At 34.4% G+C, this 21793-nt stretch overlaps 1 protein-coding gene across 1 annotated transcript; it reads right to left on the bottom strand.

Annotated features, from left to right (window-relative positions):
- Nucleotides 1–927: 927 nt before the first annotated feature.
- Nucleotides 928–1732, bottom strand: N7516_004736 (Aminoglycoside phosphotransferase; the record flags this gene model as incomplete). Its single annotated transcript, XM_057217456.1, has 3 exons — nt 928–1218; nt 1288–1389; nt 1727–1732. 3 exons carry the CDS (start codon nt 1730–1732, stop codon nt 928–930), a joined length of 399 nt encoding a protein of 132 aa, XP_057079339.1.
- Between the last annotated feature and the right edge of the window lie 20061 nt (nt 1733–21793).

Raw genomic sequence — 21793 nt, 5'->3', positions numbered from 1 at the left:
TTAACCATTTATTATAGCAGCTCTAGTCGCTATAGCTCCTACTCTTCTAACCCTTAATAAGGCTCTATAGATCTAAGATCTCCGGAGGAGTCGTACCTTATAAGTAGTCTTATTCGCATCTCGATCAAATAAAGATAGCTAATCTCTTATAAGTACAACAAGCTCCCTAATAATAGTACTCAGCCCGTTGTTACGAACGAGCATATTACCAACCTTACGGCATTGTTCGTTCACCATAATACTAAGAAGGTCTTAGGAATTCATTTAATTCACGGCCATTTTAAGATCCCCGAGAGCACCGTTATAGTCGGCACTAACTTTAAGAACCCTACCCTTCGGTAGGCTAAGACTATAAATATTAACGAGATCAATCCCCTAACTATTCATAGTCACATTTTTACACTCGCTAGAAATAAGCTCTATCCTTATAAACTCTAGGATAGGCCTCTCCCCGACCTATCTAGGATCGGCCATGATTTCCTCGCTAACTTCCTTAAATATATTATTAAAAACAATCTTTAGGATATCATCGGCCTTTAAATTCTAGGTTACAATGACCATTCTATATCGGAGCTTATTCTCGAATAAGCAACTGTCATATTAGATTCCTCAATCGTTAAGAACGTAGTAACGTCCCGTATTACGGGTTAGCGATTCAAGTCGATTAATAGGAGCCCGCGGGTTTACACCTTAGGCGAAGTCTATTCAAAGATAACTTCTAGCAATCATAAAGTCTTTAACGCTAGGAAGCCCCTTCCGAAGTTAGATAATATCGAGGAATTAAAAGTAGCTCTTACCGAGGCCGGTATACTCTAATATTCTCCCAAATAGCTTACGGATTGGCTTACTAAGCTAGATAGCTTATTCACTCGTTCAATTTTCAAATCTTATGGTATATAGCCGCTTCTTACTAGAAAACCCCTAAAGCTAATTCACAAGCTTCGTAGTAGGCACGATAAGTAAGCCATCCAAACCAAGCACTTCGTAAGCTCCGCTTTCATCGTCACAGATAGGCTCAGGCTTCGGCATATTAGCAAGGCGGCTCGTAAATCTATAAGAAAGCAAAAGGCCCACGATCATTATAGATTTTATCGTTCGGATCGTCTCCTCCTCGAGACCTCCAGTACCTACGGAAAGGATATTCCAAAAGTTGTTATTTAACGTATCATAATTACCATATCGAACCCAGCCAACACCAAGGCGATATTTGCTTATAAACTGCTAGAGAGAATAGAGGTTCGTTCCGAAGGGACCAATCTCCGCTTCGGCCTAGTCAATAATTCCGACTAGATAGTTACTATCGGCATTAACCATAATATTATATATACCAAAATCCTTATAAAGAAGGACTATAAGCAGCGAAAATATAGTAGGTAGAGCGTCAATCGACTATTAGATTATTAGGTAGAAGCGATTAGATAGAGCAGCTAAGAGCCGCTATAGGTCTTCGTCATATCTTTAATAGAGGTTTTCGCAAAAGGATCGGTCGATATTCTACGGGTTCTTCTATATAAGAGCAAAGAGCCTATATTCATAAATTTTCGGGTCAGATCATTTATATAATATAGCCTACCTTAAATATACCTAGTAATATCGGAGACCAGATTCTCTCTCTAGGTAAAGTACTCTAGAGAATTCTCTAGGAGGTTATATATAAAGATAAAATCGAGATAGCTAATACCTTTCACCCGACTTATTATATAAACAGAGAGAGGTTCCTTCCTACTAACATTATCTCCAATCTAACCGTAATAAGAGACGGAGGGCACTAAGGATCTATATATATTACTAGCAATATTTATAATTTCTATCTTTAGCCTAAAAGACCTTAGTCGGAACTAAACTATATACTCATAATTTGGACCTACGTATACAGAATAACTACAAACGCCTTATACTATAATAGGGGTCATAGTACCTCCCACGAGTTCCTATACTCGATTATCATAGGACAAGCGGTCTATAGAAGTCTTTTAGAAGAAATAGAGAATCTCCTAATCGACTAAGTATTCCTAGTTTCCGGAACTTATATTGAATAATACTAGCGTTCTAGTAGGAGAAAAAGGGCGAAGACGAGAACTTCTATCTAAGCTAAGAATAAAGCGTAGAAGAAATAGGATAAGAAGAAAAAGCAGTTCGGCAGATATCAGTAGGTAGTAAAGAATGCCTACTAGACCGTGGTAATTAGGCGATACGGCGAAAATATTAGTAAGTAATGCTAGAAAGGGGTAACTGCCTAGTTAGTAATCAGATAGGATAATAGTTTGTCCGTATCATTTCCATATAGCTTTAGTTAAATTATTCTCTAGCGGGTGATCCTCGCCGACTAGCTCCTTAAGTCTCGTTCCTAAAAGCTATACTAATAGCGCCTTAGGGGTAATTATATATCGACGTTATAAGAGTATACGTTAGTAGTGTAGGCCAAAAACCTAGAGATTTCGGTGAACCTAGGGGATATTACGGCATAGTCCGCTCCCGGGAGCCGTAGGTCGAGGCGAGGCGTCTTACAAACTTCTTAAATAACGCGAGCATAGTAATTGACTAATAACAATCTACTATATCCACTATATATATAGACCAACCTATTAATTAGCTATACCTAATATGATCTATAAGACTCCACCTAAAGCCTAGCCATACTCCCTAGGGCGCCACCTACGTAGAGATCAAATAGTCCTAATATAAGCTACAATAGTAGAGGCAAACCGGACTCAGCCGCGGGTTTTAGGGGAGCTTATTATACGAGACGGCGTATTAGGGTACTAAACTAAAAAAAAATATAAAACTAACCTAAAAAGACAATTCATAAGTCTACCGCTTGCGTTATAGCTTTAGATATAAGAGAAAAGAGGTAGTGGTCTATATATTGATTAGGATGACATTCTCTATAAGACCAACGCTATTTCTTCAGCGTCGTGCTCTAGTATACCTTTATAGACCATTTGCTTCTTCTAGGGAATTTCTATATAAAAAGGTTCGTTACCTCCGACCAAGCGAGATTCTATTCTTCCCTAGCTATACAATATAACGTTAGATTGGCCTAGATAAAGATACCGAGTCGAGAGTGCTAGTAATTTAGACCTAACGTATCTAGAACGTTATATCGGTTTAACAGAGTGCGGTTCCGTATAGTAAAAGTAAGAAGACTATAGGAGTCACGCGTAAAGCCGACGGTATATGCGGTATTTCTCCTATTAGATTAAAGCGTCTTATATTCGAAAAAGTCTACGGTCTACCTTACTACGCCTCGCTAGAAGAGGGCTATGGCGAAGCGATCGTCTCCAAAGGACTGCTTAGCGTAAGGATTAGCGTCTAGTTAGGTAAGGTATCATACGTAACTTTGGGGCCGAAAAAAAATACTAAGGAAAACTTATATATAGTAAAGAAATAGCTAAAGACTCTTAGGATATAGTGACTGCGGGCACTTATAAAATAAAGAAACCGGCAAAAAACAAGGAATAGGCGAAGAGGAGAATTTTAAGGTGATTCGAATTCTAGTTTTGCTGTATTAGTAGAATTGTAGTCTCTTTTATAGACGACGACGGAGGCCCGGAAGATATAATCCCCGGAAGATATAATCCTTCTTCCTTCTACTAAGAGTAGACAATCTCAACTAGATCCTACAATCCAACCTATTATAGTCGAGGACGCTAGACTATACTAGTTTTATAGTCTATAACAAATTATAGCTTACTAGTAAAAGTTCCCGTAGTTGTAGTCTTGTATAGACTATAAGATATAGCATCGACCAAGATCTAGGACGTATACGGCATTTTCACTATTAGCCTAAATGACCGAGCTATGATTTCGAGTTTTTACTGATTGGGTAGAGAGGGATTAGAGAGACCGACGATAACGACAACTAGGCGTTTAGCTAGGCAATAGGGAGCTATTTTATAAAGCCGGGGCTATATAATATAACCTTAGGTAGTACGGTGGGAGAGGGATATATAGCGTCGAGGGTATACTAGCACATTATAGATTTGAAGGGAGGCCTGCGGAATCAGAGACGAAAAGGCGTACTAGCAGAGGGAGACTTAGATATCCTCGTAGTATGATATTTAGTCACTGCCCTAGGGAAGGAATAGGATCGATACGAAAGAATAGGATGCTATATCATCCTAGTGGTTACGCTTCTAGGTAATAGGCATTATAAACTAGATATTAGATCGAGCGGTATCTCCGGTAAAAAGAAAGGGGTAGTACGTCGGGCTGAAAGTAAATACGTAGTAGTCGGTAGGGGCTAGAATAAAAGAAAGGGGGCGGCGATAAGTATAAGATAGAGGGGTAGGAAGAATAAAAAAGTAAGAGAGGGGGAGGAAGAATAGCGAAGACGGGTCTTTTATATCGGCGGCATTAAAGGTAGGTTACGTAATAGCGTATTAGGGCACTAAACCCTAAAAGGCAAAACTAACCCGATATAGTAATTCATAGGTCCGCCGTTTATAAGATTTACATTATAGTCGAAAACAGTATCGCTAATAGCAAAAAGTGACATTAAAACTATGTTTTAGTGCCAGAGAGGCTTAGCAACTCTACAGAGAGACTACTACCGCTCTTTAAAACTATAAAAGCTAATAAGGTTCAACTACTGCCTAACGCACTACGGGCGCTAGATACAGCGGGACGGTCTTATTTTTAGCGATCCGTTTAACTAATATTAGATAAAGACTAAGAACTATTGCCAACTTAAACCGGGGAATAGCGGTCTACCGTTTGCCTACGCCGAGGTGGACCGTATCGCGGTCTAAATATACCTTCTTCGGTATCTTTGCTCTTACTACCCGCGGCTTAAACTGCCTCGTAAGGTGCGCCTCTATATAAAGATTCGCTCCTTATATTAGGACTCCGCCTAGAATGCCTAGAATTCCTAGCCTTACGGCCCTTAAGGCGTGTATAATAGCGTACCTAGAGGGAGCCCTCCGACCTTCTAGGAAAATACTCTACGATCCGTTTCTATAGCAAGCTCCGCTCTTCCTTCAATTCAATCAGAAGCTAGTCGTCCTTAGATAGGATTCGAGTTAGCCTAGTCGTTTTCCCAGCGCGGGACCCTTTCTAAGGGGGTTGCTTAGAATACTAGCTGCTAATTTTGTTTTTATAATGTGAAGTAGCTCTACCTAATCTCTAAGGGTAGGAATGCTCTACCTACTCTTTAAAGGTAACTAAATAGATAACCCTTAATAAAAGTATCTATCGCGTAAGGAAACCTCGGATAGGAATCGTTTCGATATCGTATAAGCTTGTTAGGGAAGTCTGATCTACGACCACTTTGGATTGAACTGCCTCGTCGACCGAGAGGCGTTTAGTATTCTACCGAGGAGGTCTAGGCTTAAGCTATACGGTAGGTCGCCTTACTCTTTTCAGTCGATAGAAAGAAACGCTGTTCCTATATACGTCTTCACTACTTTCGCCTACGTAGTCCGCATCGTCGAGGCTATTAGGGTTATAGCTATTATTATTAGATATATATTTATCCCGGTCTCGCTTCCTATTCGAAGAGGCTATTCGTGTTATTAAGATAGAGTCCTTCGTTCCTCGATCTTAGGAACGGCAGTTGGAGATAACGACCGACGGCTAGTCTAATACTAGATAGAATCCTATAACTTCCTCTATTAGATTGTATAGCGACTACTTCTCGCTATCTTGAAAAGTAGATAAGATTTCACGCGCTAGTACTCTATTTTAACGAAGTTTTAGAGATGCTAATAGGCTCTCCGCATTATAACTCTATAGCTCGCCTTCGTTGTTATAAGTAGTAGCCCTATCTTTCTCCTAGCTAATAACTATATAGCTTTCGGAAACGGGCTATCTGTTATACTTCTCGGCTGGTATACTCTTCCCGATAACGTAAGCTGCCGGTTTCGATCCTAATTCGTCTACTTCAATTCTAGTATCTCTAGACAATAAATCCGTTAGAGTAGGTTGCTTTTCCTAGCCTATAGTATAAAGAACTTAGCTATTAACTATTATATTACCGTCTGCTATATCTATTATCGGCTTCGAATATAGCAAAATATCTCCCTCTATCGTAGCTTCGTCTATATTCTACTACGTGAGCCGGAGGACTAGGTAACCGAGCTAACTAAGAGAGTACTAACCTATATTTTTATATACTTCTATTCGGCTTAGAATTTCTTCCTCCGCTACCGGGATATAGAGGCTATCACGGATCGATATAGAGTATAAAGGTATAGATTGCTTAAGACCTCCCCCCCTAGATAATATCTTATATTATATTGCTCTTATAATGCTTATTACCTCGGAAGTCTAGTCTTAAAGTGCTAAGTCAGCCCTCTATTATCGACCAAGTTATCGTTAAGGAAAGATAGATAAGGTATAATAAGTTCAACAGAGTAAATTAGAGAAATCAAAGGGAGTTAAAATAATAGCCACCACGTACTATTATAAAGCTAGTCGGAGAAACCTTACCCTAAATCACTACTAGAAATATTATCCGGTAATTCTCGATTCGCTATATATATATTTGATATAGTAACGTTTACATCTCTTTCCGAAGAGGCATTTAAGAAATCCATATCAAACTTATTCGAGCTGTTAATAGTCACTTCTTCCGTAAGCTCGTTAGGGGCTAATAACGTCTCGACTTCACTAGGTATATAGAAATGACTTTAAAGGTACGGCGTATACCCCGAGAATAGAAGACTCGAACGCTAGTACTAGCTAGATAGAAACGGATAGGCCGGCGCGGGTCTATCTAAAGATATCTATGAACGGATACGATCGTGGGAACCGGGCGGCCCGAACTATTTAAAATACGGTTTTTTAGTAGGCGGACGATAATAGATAACGTCGTCTAGATTAATTAGTGCTATACCGCGAGAAAGATTTAGACGCAATTAATTAAGATAAAAGAGAAGGAACTATAAATAGATAGTTAGCCTCCTTTTCGGTCCTAGTAAGGACTTCTAACGACCCTTTATACCTACCTACCTTCCCCTACCTCCTCTAAGCGCTTTAGGAGGGTCGAATAGATAAGAGTTATAAGACAAAGCGCAGCCTACCAATACGAGGATCTACTAACCCATCTACAACGGAATTTATAAAGGAGTTACGCGTAAGGCCGATACTATATACGGCATTTCTCCTATTAGATTAAAGCGTTTTATATTCGGATACGTTTACGGTTTGCCCTACTACGCCTTACTAAAAGAGGACTATAGTAAAGGGATTATCTCCGAAAGGGTGCTTAGCGTAGGTATTAGCGTCTAGTCGGGTAAGATATCTTTATACGCACGGCGGTACCGACCTTCCTAGGAAGCTCCGATAGTCTAGATTCCTTAGTCTTCTTTACTACGCCTCGCTAGAATAGTAACATTTACGGTAAGATCGTCTACGGAAGATCACTTAGCGTAGACACTAGCGTCTAGGAAAATGATTACCTATTATCCGTAAAGTAACGCTAGCTTATTTAAGGCTACTAAAAGTCGAAGCCCTTAAGAAAAAGAATCCGGGAATAAGACATTCTTCGTTATAGGCGGGGCGTAAGAGCAGTAAGTACCAATAGATATATAGGTATAGCGAGAGCTTATGATTAGCACTAGCTTAGAGAGCGCTGCGTCACAATCGTACTCGACCGACTAGGTCGTAAATCGAATCTCCTCGTAAGTTAAGGCTCTCTCTCTAGACCGATCGTAGAAGGCTACGCCGTTACAGCGGGCAAAACAAGTATATACCGAAGAAATAGGGACAAGAGGGTAGGCATATAAGCTATCGCCCAAATCAGATCATAGGGTTGCAGCGCAGCGGTCTAATTTAAGGATTAGGGCGACTAGGGCCGATAGATTGATCTATCTACAGCGAGTCGAGTAGAGAAAAGGCGCGTAGGCTATGACGAGGAACTTAGCTGAAATAGGGAGGCGTAGGGGTAAGGATGCCGTGCGATCCGGAATTACGGTATCATTTCACCGATGGTATTATGGGAGAGAGAAGAGTATAGTTAGGCGAAGAGGGGAGGACGGTGGAGCGACGCACTGGAAGTTATATAGTCCTAGGGTCTGGCTGGCAGGCGGTCGGATATGGTAGATCCCCGTTTGGGGATAGCTAGAGGCGCCAAACTGCTACGGGGACCGCTAAACTAGATTGGAGTCCACTAAACCAGAACAGGAGCGGGTGGGGCTTCTGCCATTTTAGGAAAAGCCTAGACGCCAAACCGAATTGGGATGGACCAAACCCAAACGGGGCGGACGCCAAACCCGATCGAGGGGGCGGCCGAATCCGGCCGCGTCGGCACATATGGTTTTTGTACTAAGAATAACTAGAAGACCCCTAAACAGTATAGTTAAGTCTTAAATATCACGTAAGTTATAGTCTATAATATCAAAATATTTACGATATATTATAGGAGTTTTATCTTAGATTACTAAACTTATACTTCGAAGTAGCTTAGTATCCTAAGTCTACTATAAGATATTATCCTATTAGCTAGAGATAGGGTCTAAGGGGAGGCGGAAGCGTCGGTATACCGTACGTCCGCTAGGAAGTAGTAAGATAGTAATTCTAGTAGAAGCTATATATAAGACGATTAGACTATAACTCCGAAGCTTAGCGTAGAGTAGGCGATAGAGGAATATCTTTCTAGTTCCGCTTAGGCTATAAAGAAAGAAATATATATTAAATAGATTATCGAGGATAGTAGGTAGTATAATATTAAATACCTCCTACTAGTTATAATTAAGTTAGGTACGTATTTCGGTAGCCTTAGTTACCTAGTCTATAGGATTATAGGCTAATTTATCTAATATAAGCCGATTAGTAGGCTTACCCTATAATAACTACGGAGTTAGGAGTTAAAAATAAGCTAAGGTTATATTTTCCTTATAAAGATCCTTACTAATTAAGTAAAGGCTATAATTATACTCTAGGTTAGCGAAGTTAAGAGGAAATAGGAGATATTTATATTAAATCTCTTATTATAGACCTTTATATAACTAGTTATAGAATCTTACCTATATATAGGACCTATCTTATATCTTATAGGAGACTAAGATATTAATAAAGGTCTAACGTAATACCTAGCCTATATAGAGTATACTAGCCTCTTAGAAGTATAACTTCTACTTCTAGTTATCTTAGAACAACCGTCGACTATAATAAGTATCTCGAAATATTAAGTAAACTACTACCTAGCGATTACCCTAATAGGCTAGCTAGTAGTTACTAATAGGTATCTTACCTTAAATAAAGGGTATAATATAAAGATCTTTAAAACTTATCGGCCCCTTAATAATAGCGAGTAGGTAATAGAGGAAGAACGCCTCGCCTTAGAAACAATTAATAAGATATATATAGCTAATCTAAGAGTTACTACCTCTTATCCGATAACGCTAGGTATTCTTTTACTATATTAGATATTTAGATACGTCTTAGTAAGTTAAGGAAGTAACGTCCCTTATATCCTCGTTATCCGTATTAGCCTTATTAAACTCGAAGAATTTAATTAAGGGCGAAGTCGTAACTAAGAAGGTCTCTTAGTAGAGTTCTAGAGTTATAGAAGGATTAAATATTACCTAATACTCGCTAGGAAGGTAAATAATTAATACTATAATAGAAGGGTATATACTATAAACTCGGAATTAAAATATCCGCTAATATACCTTAGAAGTACCGAGATAATAGCTATTTATAAACTAACGAATCTTATTAGTATCGAATTCTATAATAACGCGGTCGGTACCCTTATAAATATACTTATAAATATACTTAATAGCCTTAATAGTACTATAGATTTCGATATTAATATAGGCCTAATATTTATAAGTAAGATAGGGGTTATATAGAACTATCTATTTATTACTAATTATTATCTTCTAATATATCTATCCTAGATAATTAATCTTAATATTTATATTCCCTCTTCGCCGGTATAGAGGGTAACTATTATTATCTATTATAGTTTTATTATAAAGATCCTTTAGGAAACCTTTTAAATACTAACGAACGCTATTAACGTCTTCTATATAAGAAGATTAGGGGTTATAGTCGCTATATAAGCGATAAATTATACGCCTTTTAATAATATTATAAAGTTCTTCGTTATATTTATTATTAAGATTAGGAAACTTAGCGAAAATAACCTCGTTTACTATCTAAGGATTATTATAGGAAAAGTCCTTTAACTAAAGAAGGACGTATATATAAGATATCCCTCTTTTCTAGAACTTAATAACGTATATCTAAGTATAGTATACGCTAAATACGCTATTAGAGCCTATAAGATTATCGAGAAACTTATATAATTTAGTATAAAAGACGCGTATAACTAAGTCTAGGCGTTAGCGCTATATCTAAATTAACTCGTTATAGATATTAATAAATAGCTTATATATAATTTTATCCTAATATAGGTTGCTAATTATTATAATAAATAAGTATAGCTTCCTATACTCCCGGATAATAGCTATAGAGTCTTAGTAGCGCTATTATATAAAGCGAGGGCTCTCTTTTACTATTAATAGTATAATCGAACGTTTTCCGATCTTATTTATTAAAACGCCCTCTACATAGGCCTATATAAGCTTCGAGTATATCTTAGCCCGTAGCTTTCCTTAGTTATACCGAATCTAGTCTATATTCTTTATATCGTCCGTAAGAAAAGAATTAATAATCTATTACTAGAATAGTATTACGCTACGATATAAAATATTAAAGATATTCGTACGTATATAGAGCCGAGAGCGGAAGATAATAATTAGAGTAATATTTATTCTTTAGCGTTCCTTCCTACTCTTTATAGTTCTAGTCAAAATTATACCGCGAGGATAGCTAATACCGCTAGTAGGCTAGAAAAAGGGTAGGCTAATAGGAAATAGAGAGGATATTTAAGATAAATAAATAAAAGCTAGCGGTTACTCCTCCTAGGATTAATAATATAATTAATCCCGTCTAATAGCGAGTCGTTATATAAGTCGGGTTCTAGATTATCTTTAGAAATAGACTTATTATTAGTCTCTACCTCTCTTTAGTATAAAGATATATTAGATAATAGTATATTAATACCTTCTAATATTAAGTTTAGATTAATATTATTTAAAGGCTGTTACTTAAGATAGATCTATATATTACGGTATCCTAGTTAAGCGTACTTATAGTTAATCTTTAGAAGAAAGGTAGTAACCTTAAGCTTAGTAGGTAAATTATATACCTTACCGTTAGTACGATTCTTAACTAACTCTAGCTAATATATTATTAGTATAGTATAAATAAGGAGGGTTAAGATATATATTTATACCTATAAGATAATATGTAAATAATTATTTAGACTATAATAGTCCTTAAGAATATAGCTAGTATAGTTAAATACCTTAGAATAAGGGTTTAAATTATCTATTAGCTTCTCTAAGCGTCTTAAAAGCTTAGGATATTTATTTAGTAAAGATATATTTTCTAGGCGCTAATTATATATAGCTTCTCTATCTATAAAGTAGAATTATATATAGGATAGAAGATCCCCTTATAAAGGCCTAATTAAATAATATATAAGCCCCTATATTTAAAATATAAAGATCTATTCCTATACTTAAAGATAGGGATTAGGACGGTTACTACTAGAGATAAAGGCTAATAAACTATTAAGAAGTCGAATAAATTAGCGAAAACGGTACGCGTATATAGTATTACTATTAAATAGACTCTTTAATAGTAGCGGTAGGTTAGGTAAACGGATATCTAGGATACTATTTATATAGTAATATTTCTCCTAAGTTAGATCCCCTCTACTTCTAGGATATACCTTATATCTCTAATAGCGAGCTTAGTAATATAGATATATCGTATCTATTTAACTAATATTAAAGTATACCTAAGGAAGTAGTAATAAAATCTATATATATAGGATCCTAGATATAGAGGTTCGGGAATTAATAATATAGGTTCTATAATAAGCCCTAGATATATAGTAGGAGCGAATACCTTAATAACCTACGTACTGTTTTTATAGGGGGTTTATTATATCTAGAGTAGGCGAAGGAGATAGATCTAAATTATATTAATTAGAAATAATATAAATAAAAGAGATAGAGATACTTACGTTAATTAGGGGAACCGAGCTTTATATAAAGTAGTCGTATAACTCTTAAGTTATCGATATATAGTAGATATCTAGCTACCCTTCTATAGATAGAGAGAGACCTTCTATATCTCTAGTAATAGCGAGAGCTAAGAAACTTAGGCCCGCTATCTATAATAGTAGTTATATATATAGGATACTTTAGAGCTCTTCTAGTTATATAAGTAGAGTTAAAGAAGGGAATTCGCTCTATATAACGACTATAAAAGGTAGACCTAGATTTACCCGTATTATACGTACTACTAATAGTAGTAAGGGAAAGAGATATAATCTTTATAGATATATATAAGTAATATATCTATATAGAAAGGGAAGTAGAGATACTTATATTAGAAGATAGAGTATTCGGATCTATATCTTAAGATATAGATAAGGATAGGAGTTATAGATTAGGCTTCTTTTTATATCGAGTATATATAGTATCGCGACGATTAGTACGAAGGTAACTAGTATATACCTAATAATAACGAATATTATTAATAAATTTCTTAGCGCTATCTCGAACTACTAATATATAGGTAACGTATTACGGAGACGACGATATCCTTAATATAGCGTAGGTATAACAACAGTAGTAAGAGACTAAAGAGGGAGATATTAGTAAGATAATAAATAAAAAGAGAAGAGTATATAACGAATAATAAAGTTATAGAAGGATATAACGAACCTTTTTATATTTTAACCGTACTATATAGCCTCGGTTAAATTTCGATTAAAATATAGTCCTAATAACTCCGAAAAGTCTTAGTTAAGTAGAGAGACCGTAGTAGATTGTAAAGGATAAAGGTCCTTTCAAAGGTGAAACAGGAACTTGGGCGACATATGTATTCATAGAAGTTTTGACACGTATGTGAATCGTGCGGGGTTCGTCACCCGATCGGCGCCGAGCCTTAGCACGCACATTTCCTTTTAATCTTAGGTCCCCCCGGGACCCCCTAAATTCTAGCAAGAATTAGTCTTGGCATATACAGCCTAATATACCTTTGTTCCTCCTCCTAAGCTAACGTATCTTACCCGGTTAATAGGCCTTATACCTAAAATAGTATATTCTTATAATTCTAATTCTTCTTCTTTAACTACCTAAGATATAATAGCTCCCCTAACTACCCGTAGTAGCTCGCGTAATAATACCGAGGCGCTAGAGTATCCTATCTAAACTAATAGCGAATCGGGAATACTTCTATCTACGGAAGAACGGGAGGAAATACTAACTTAGGACCTACCTAAAAAAACTACCGAGATAGCGGCGGAAAGCTCTTATATCGCCGACGAAACCCTTCGAAGCCTAGAAGAAAAAGTTACGGAATATAAAGCTAGAGTAGTATTATAAGAACGTATTCTCGCGGCCTAAAAAGCGGTCGCGGAAAACGAAGAGAAACTTCGGGATTTCGGTTAAATAATAAGAAGATCTTAGAACTACCGCGATTTATCCGCGGAAAGCGAACCCTCCTAAAAAGGAGAGATTAAAAGAGATATTAGCCGATTTAAACTAGATTTTAGTATAAAATAGAGAGAGGACTAGCTAAATAACCTTAAAGCGCTCTTTAAAAGGGCTCTAAAAAAATATATCTTAGGAACCTAAAAAATCCTCGCTGTTATAAATTATCTATATACCTCTTATAAAGGAAAATAGACGTTTTATAAATAGAAATATCCTAAAGAGGTATCGGATTAAGACGTATTTAGAGAATAGATAAAGATACTTCTAAGGAACTCCTATAATATTATTACCGATATCCTTATCTAGTTCTAAAAAGCTATAATAAAACCCTACTAAGACCCTTATAATTTCGAAAACTACCTCGAATCGCTAGAGAATTACCTCCTAAACTAGAATAAGAAATAAAAGGCCTAGACCCTATTTATAAAACTATAGAAACCTCTCTAAGATATTATAATTACTATTAATAATAGCGTCTTATCTATAAACCGGAACGAAATATTAAAGCTAGTATCTATACTTTACTATATCTATTTTATATACTAGAGGCTAAGGAAGGACTCCTTAAACTATTATTACTAAGATAAGAAAAGATAGGGAAACTATACTAATTCGATATTAAATTACCCCTATATCGAAACCTCGACTTCCTAGAGTAAAGGATAATCTTAAGGTAGAAGGTAATCTAAAGATTTTAGAATCCGAGGCTAGGACTAAGAACGTAGATTAAATAATCGAGATAATTTATAAAGCTCTATAAATAATATATAGCCTAAAAAGGGAAACGGTACCGAAAAGATACCGGAAAGTATCTATTTTATCTATAGAGATAAAAACTATTAGGCTTAGGATTACTCCTAAAAAGCCTTAATTTAATCTATTATCTAAATATTAAAAACTTAGGACTCTAGATAATCGGGAAAAGTCGAAGAGCTAGAATAGATCCCGATATACTAGCTTAATACCTACTTATTAGGACTATAGTACGTCTTTATATATTATACCCTTTATATCTTTATTACTAAAGGGCGTAGCCCTAGAATAACTCCGTACCTATAATATATACTAGGTACTTTTTATAATTAGAGACTCTAGAGGGACTAAAAAGATAGTAAATCGACCTTATATTAGGATCGAGAGAGATCTTAGACTAGAAGGAAGCCTAATACTTCTATCTAAGATATTTATAAACAAATTTAATATAATTCTATATCCTAGTATAGATAAATAGTAGTTCGGAATAAAGAGTTTTAAACTCTAAAATCCCTATAAATTTATAAAATAATTAAGAAATACTACTATTATCTATATATTAGTTAAGATACTAAAAGAGGTTTAGTTACTAGACGAAGACGCCGCTATATCGGATATAGATTAGGTATAAATATCCCTCGAATTAGAAGAGTTTCTTAACGTATTTAACTATAAAAAAGCGGGTACCCTACTAAGGACTAAAATATCCGATTATATAATCGAACTTAAAGAAGGGAAAACCCCTTTTTATAGGCTAATTTACCTACTATCTAAAACCGAACTTAAAGAGTTATAGGCCTACCTAGTCGATAATATTAAAAAAGAGAGAATTCGCTTATTAAAGAGCCCCGCGGGCGCCTCTATCCTTTTTATTCTAAAGAAAGACGGAGGCCTATAGCTATATATAGACTATAGAGGGCTAAACTATATATTAGTTAAGAACCGATACCCTCTACCCCTTATTTCGGAGATTCTTAATTATCTTTTAAGAGCCTAGTTTTTTAATAAGATCGACGTTAAGGATACCTACTACTAGATTCGACTCTAGGAAGGTAACGAATAGAAGATAGCTTTCCGAATAAGATATAGCTATTTTAAATATATAGTTATACTATTTAGATTATCTAATATATCCGCTATTTTTTAAAGCTATATCTATACCGCGCTAGTAGGGCTAGTTAATATAGTATATATAGTTTATCTAAACGATATCTTAGTATTTATAAAGGATTAAGAATCCTATATAAAAGCCCTTCGATAAGTCTTCGAAAGGCTATAGAAAGCGGAACTCTATATAAAACTATTAAAATATATTTTCTATTAGAGAGAGGTTAAGTTCCTAGGATTTATCGTAGATAGATTAAGGGTAAAAATAGACTAAAGCCGCGTCCGCGTAATCTAGGAATAAGAAGAACTAAAAAGCTATTATAATATCTAGGTCTTCTTAGGATTTTATAATTTCTACCGCTATTTTATAAAAGGGTATTCTTAACTATCCCTACCCCTTATATCTATAATAAAAGGAAGTAAGAATAGTAAAAAGCTAGGGTAAGTATAGTTAAACGCGACCGAATTATAGGCGTTTCGGTAGTTAAAACTTATCTTCTAATTAATATCCCTACTATATTATTTTAATCTAGAGAAGTATATTATATTAGAAATAGATACTTTAAATTAGGATATAGGAGGCGTACTCTCGTAGCTAGATTCGGAGGGTCGGTAGTATCTAATAGCCTTCTAGTTAAAGAAATTTTCGGGCCTAGAACTTAACTATACTACCCTAGATTAGGAGCTTTTCGCTATCGTTTACTCCTTTTAATATTAGCGGTACTACCTAGATAGTAGTAAGTATCCTATTAAAGTATTATTAGACTATACTAATTTATATACGTTTATAACCTAGTAGAAGCTTAATAGCCGATAAATACGCTAGTATATATTCTTAACGCTTTTTAACTTTATTATAAAATATAGGCCTAAAAAAATAAACCCTATAAATAGGCTTTCTAGAATTCTAAATTCCGAATAAGTAATTATAGGGAAGGAATTAATTAATCCGATTTAGAACTAAATCGTAGACGAAAAGACCCTAGCTCTAGAAGAGACCGAAGGGCTAAAGGCCCTAACGATCTAAAGTATCGTAGGGACCTAAGATCTAAATATAGATTAAGAGTATAAATCCTAAGAATATAACTCGATCGGATCGATAGTAAAACGTATCGATACTAATATAGACTTATAGTCTAAATAGAGAAAGCTATATAATAAATTAGATATTCTATTCGATCTAAAGAATACTATAGTAATCTAGTCTATAAGTATAGCTACTATTATAGATACTCTCGAATAGATAGAAAAACTCTAGTTAGATAACCTAGAAACGATCTACCGGAAGGGTAACGTATCGGCCTAGAAACCTAGTAATAAAGGCTAGTTAGTTAATACCTTAGGTTATCTTAGATACTAAGGATGTTTATATATACTAAAGAAGGAGGGTATCTATTAAAAATTAATAATAATATATTATAATAATCCTACTATAGGCTATTTTAGGAGAGTAAGGACTAAGGAACTTCTTAGAAGAGATTTCTATTAGATTAACCTATAAAAAGATATAAAAAAATACGTAAAATCTTACGTAGTATATTAAACCGCCTAAACGCTAAGATATCGCCCTTTCGGTAAGCTCGAATTACTACCGATTCCCTCCTAGCCTTTTACCGAATTATTAATAGACTTTATTATAGACTTACCTTAATCGATCTAGAAAGGAAGGATAGTTAATATAATTTTAATAATTATAGACCGTTTTTCGAAATAGTGCCTTTTTTTCCTAGTTTCGACTATAATAGACGCTTCGGAATTAGCCGAGCTATTCTATCAAAATATTAAACTACGATTCGGACTACTAAATAGTATTATATCCGACCGAGGATTAGTTTTTATAAATAGATTTTAATTAAAATTATACTATATATCCTAAGTAAAACTAAGATATTTAATAGTATTTTACCCCTAGACCGATAGTTAAATAGAGAAGATAAACTAAATACTCGAATACTACCTTTAGTACTTTATTAATAAGTAATAGAAGATATAGCCTATACTTCTATATACCGCGGAATTCGCCTATAATAATACTATTAATACGATAACTAGAATATCGCCTTTCTAAGCCTTATTAGGGTTTAATCTAAATTTCTAAATACGCGCTAAGAATAGTAACGTTAAGAGGAAGGTACCGATAGCTTTAGTAAGAATTTAAAAGCTTATAAAGCTTCGCGAAAAGCTATAGAAAGTATAGAGAATAATAACCGAAATATAAGTATTTTATTATAATAAGCGTTATAAAGAAATAATATTTAAGAAGAACGACCTAGTAGCCCTATTAATAAAAAACCTATAATTAAAAGAAGATACTATAAAGAAGCTATTACCTAGATAGATTAGACCTTTTAGAATCCTCGAATATATTAGAAAATAGGCGTATCGCCTCTTACTTCCTAACTAATATATAGCGATCTATAATATTTTTCCTATCTCCTTATTTTAGCTATAATACTAATAAAAGGGCGAATTAGAATAATTACTATTACTAGAACTAGTAGATAATAATAAATAAGAGGTCGAAAAGATTAAGGATTACTATCGGTTTAAAGACGAATTATACTATCTAATAAAGTAGTACGACTAGCTATTAGAATATAATTAATAGGTACCTAAAAGTATAATAATAAATACGCTAAAAATCATATTAAAATATTAAAAAACTCTAAGAAAAAAGAAAACCTAAGGATAGCCGTAGCCGCCGAATTAAAACCGGAACTAGCCCGCTATACTTATAGGTCTAAGGGGAACGTAGCTAGATACGCCTCTAGGAATTATCCTATAGTATTAAATACCTAGGAATTATCCCGAGTAGCCTAGACTAATTCCTATATATCCTCCCGGAAGGCAACTACCCTAATATACTAGCTATACGCCGACTCCTTAGTTATACGTAGATAAGGGTAGTAACTAGCCTTATTTATAAGTTTCTTATACTTAGTAGCGGTAGTAGGAATAGGTAATAAAAAAATTACTAATAAACTATGGTCGGATATCTACTAGGAATAAGCGTCTCTAGTAGCCTAGGAATAGATTAAAATAAAATCCTAAAGATATAAAGAAAAATACTTTACTTAAGATATATAAGTACCGGAGAGAGAATAGGTATAACAGTAAGACTTTATAAAACTATTAAAGCTCGCGATAAGATACCGAACGTATATTATAACGCTAACGACTAGCTTATAAGGTAGCTATAATATAATTATAGTATCTTAGTTATTAATATTAAGTTTAGTATTTTCGCTAAAGCTATTATTAGAGTTTGTCTAAAAGTCCCGAACCTATAATAAATACGCCGAAAGTTTATAGCGGTTCCCTTTAATACCCTTAGGGACCTAAGCGAGATTAGTATAATTTAGTACCGAATCCTTATTAGAGTAGTCTAGAATACTTACTATCTTATAAAGCTTATATAACCTATTATAATATTAATAATTCTTCTTATTATATATCTTAGCGAAGTAGTAGATAATAAAAGGTCGAAAAGATACCGAATTAATATCTATCTACTCGCGTATAAAAACGCGTAGGTATATTATATACTAGGTATACTAGCGTAAAATTAGAGAGTATAGTTTATATAGCGAATAATAAATAGGAGGTATAGTTATAATTAATCTATAAAATAATAATAAAGAAGTAGTAAAACGTAAATCTAAAGAAGTAAGAAGATAGAGAGTTATAAAAGGAAAATAAATTAAAGATTATTAATACGATAGGGTCTAGATCGGATTCTATATAAAATAGGAAACTATAGATTAAATCTAGGAATATAAGTTATACCTTCTATTTCTATCTACTACTTACTAAAAGCTAAAAGCTAAAACCTAAAATAATACTAATACGTAACCTTCCCGCCTATAATTCGAAAAGTAGAATAAGAAAAGAATCTACTAGATCCTCTACTAAGTCCCTTAAAATAATACCTAGTACTATAGGATCGAAGTATCTAATATATATATTTTAGATTACTACTAAAAGATTATACTTATCCTAGGTCTAAATAATAAAACTATTATCTCCTATCTAAAGACGCTACCCTACTTCGGTATAAAACTATTTCTACTACTCTTCTGTTAAAGAAATAAGGAGATATAAGATAGGATTTAGATATATTATATAGCGACTAACGAGATAGCTACGATACTAAAATAGATCGTTAGCGAATTATTACTAGGATATATAATTTCTAAGAACCTATCTTAGCCTCTATAGAATCCTTCCGGTCTTTATCCGAAAACTTATAATCGGACTTATACGCTTTATAGGTAGTATCGAAGTCTTTTACTAAATTAATAACCCCCTTACCTATCTTCTAAAGATATACCGTATCTTACGTATAATATCTATTTATAGGTAACTAATATTAGGCTATATACTCTAGAATCGTAATTAATTCGATACGATCTCCTTATATTCCCTCTAATAGAGGTTTATATATCGACTTCTATTAATTATATTACTAGTATTTTTTAGAGTTAGTCTTATATAAGAAATACTAGATAGAAAACGGAACCGCGCTCGTTCCGGGGGTAAAACGAATAATTATCGAGCGAAGATAGTTTATATACCACGTATTTTTTAAATAGATTCGATTTCTACGAATAGTAGATATAATAAAACCGATACTAAATATCGAGAATAGTTAGGAAATTAGGGTTCTCTACTATAAATATATCTATAGCTATATAGCCCTAATACTATAAAGATATAGTAAAATTAGATAAAGATTCGGAACTATTCTAATTATAACTCCTTTATTATAGAGTACTACCGATATCTCCCCGATACTTTATAGCTATAATCTATTTTCGGATATAGATATCCTCGTAGGAGAAGGGGGAATAATTGTAAAGGATAAAGGTCCTTTCAAAGGTAAAATAGGAACTTAGGCGACATATATATTTATAGAAGTTTTGACACGTGTGTGAATCGTGCGGGGTTCGTTACCCGATCGGCGCCGAGCCTTAGCACGCACATTTCCTTTTAATCTTGGGTCCCCCTGGGACCCCTGAATTCTAGTAAGAATTAGTCTTAGCACACATAGCCCAATACACCTTTGTTCCTCCTCCTAAGCCAACGTATCTTACCCGGTTGACAGGCCTTACACCTGAAACAGTATATTCTTACATAGATATATAGTAGAGATACGGTAGAGATATAGTATAAACGCGGTTTAAATACGGCCTAGTACGTATAACTCGGTAAAAGACTCGGTAATAAAACTACTACTACTAACCGCCTAGACTCTAAGAGAAATTTATATAGCGGAGATCTTTTAAGGAAACTTAATTAACTACTAATAAAACTATATAGCTATAATAAACTATAATAGACGATATAAATTATTAAGATCGTACTCGATATACTCGAAAGGTAGTACGAAAGTATATACTAGAATTAAAGGAGTTATCCTAGAAATACGAACTATAGTCGTAGAAATTAGCCGAGGAATATACTAAGACGATAATAGAGATTCTAGAAGAAGCTAAGCGCGAAGGTACTAAGTAGAGGGTCTCTCGTTTACTAGAGTATTCTAGTATACCTATTAGTATACTATTTTACTAGCTATATATATAAAGACGATTAAAATCGAGATCGAAATCGATAACGCTAAAACCTAGTCTATATAGCTATAGTAAGGTCTATATCCGTTACTTCCGCTAGTAGAAGATATATATTAATAGCGATAGAGAGGTTCCCGACTATAAATAACCGGATAGAGTACGTTAAAAGAAGTATCTATACTACTCGTCGCGGCGTAGTCCTTATATAATAATAAGAATAGTACTAAGACTTAAATATTAAGATATTAGCTAACGCTAGTTAAATAGATACTACCCGAATATATAAAGAGGCTAATAATATATAAAAAAGAGATAGATTCGGCGGTAGGAACGGAGGATTTTAGTTAGGCTAAGTAATACTTTTATATTATATATAAGAAGATTACTTATAAACTAAGCGAGGAGCCTATTAAAGAGGAGACCGAGTCGAGGAAGCGATAACGCTAATAATATATAGTACGTCGATAATATAGAACTAAGAGAATAAGAAAGGATATATAGTAGCTATAGGCCGAATCGTAAGGATATCTCGATAAGAAGGAGGTTAGTATAAAAGAGAAGACTAGAAGTAGAGAAGATTAGGTAGGGTAGTTAGGCAAAGAAATTAATAGTCTATAATATTAGAGTATAAGCAGAAGAAGTCGAAGATAAAAGAATATATTAATATAAGTCGAAGTCTAATATATATATATATAACTCGAATATAGAAGACCCTTAAATAGAATAAAGAGGTTAATATAGACCGCCTTCTTATTTTAGTATTCTACTAATATAGGGCAGATAGGACGCCTATATAGACCGGTTTCTAATTTAGAGATTCTACGTACTATATATATC

This window comes from Penicillium verrucosum (assembly GCF_028828655.1).
Source record: "Penicillium verrucosum strain IBT 35672 chromosome Unknown utg000001l_segment0_segment0, whole genome shotgun sequence".
NCBI lineage: Eukaryota > Fungi > Ascomycota > Eurotiomycetes > Eurotiales > Aspergillaceae > Penicillium > Penicillium verrucosum.
This window is presented reverse-complemented; position numbering and strand designations above follow the sequence as displayed.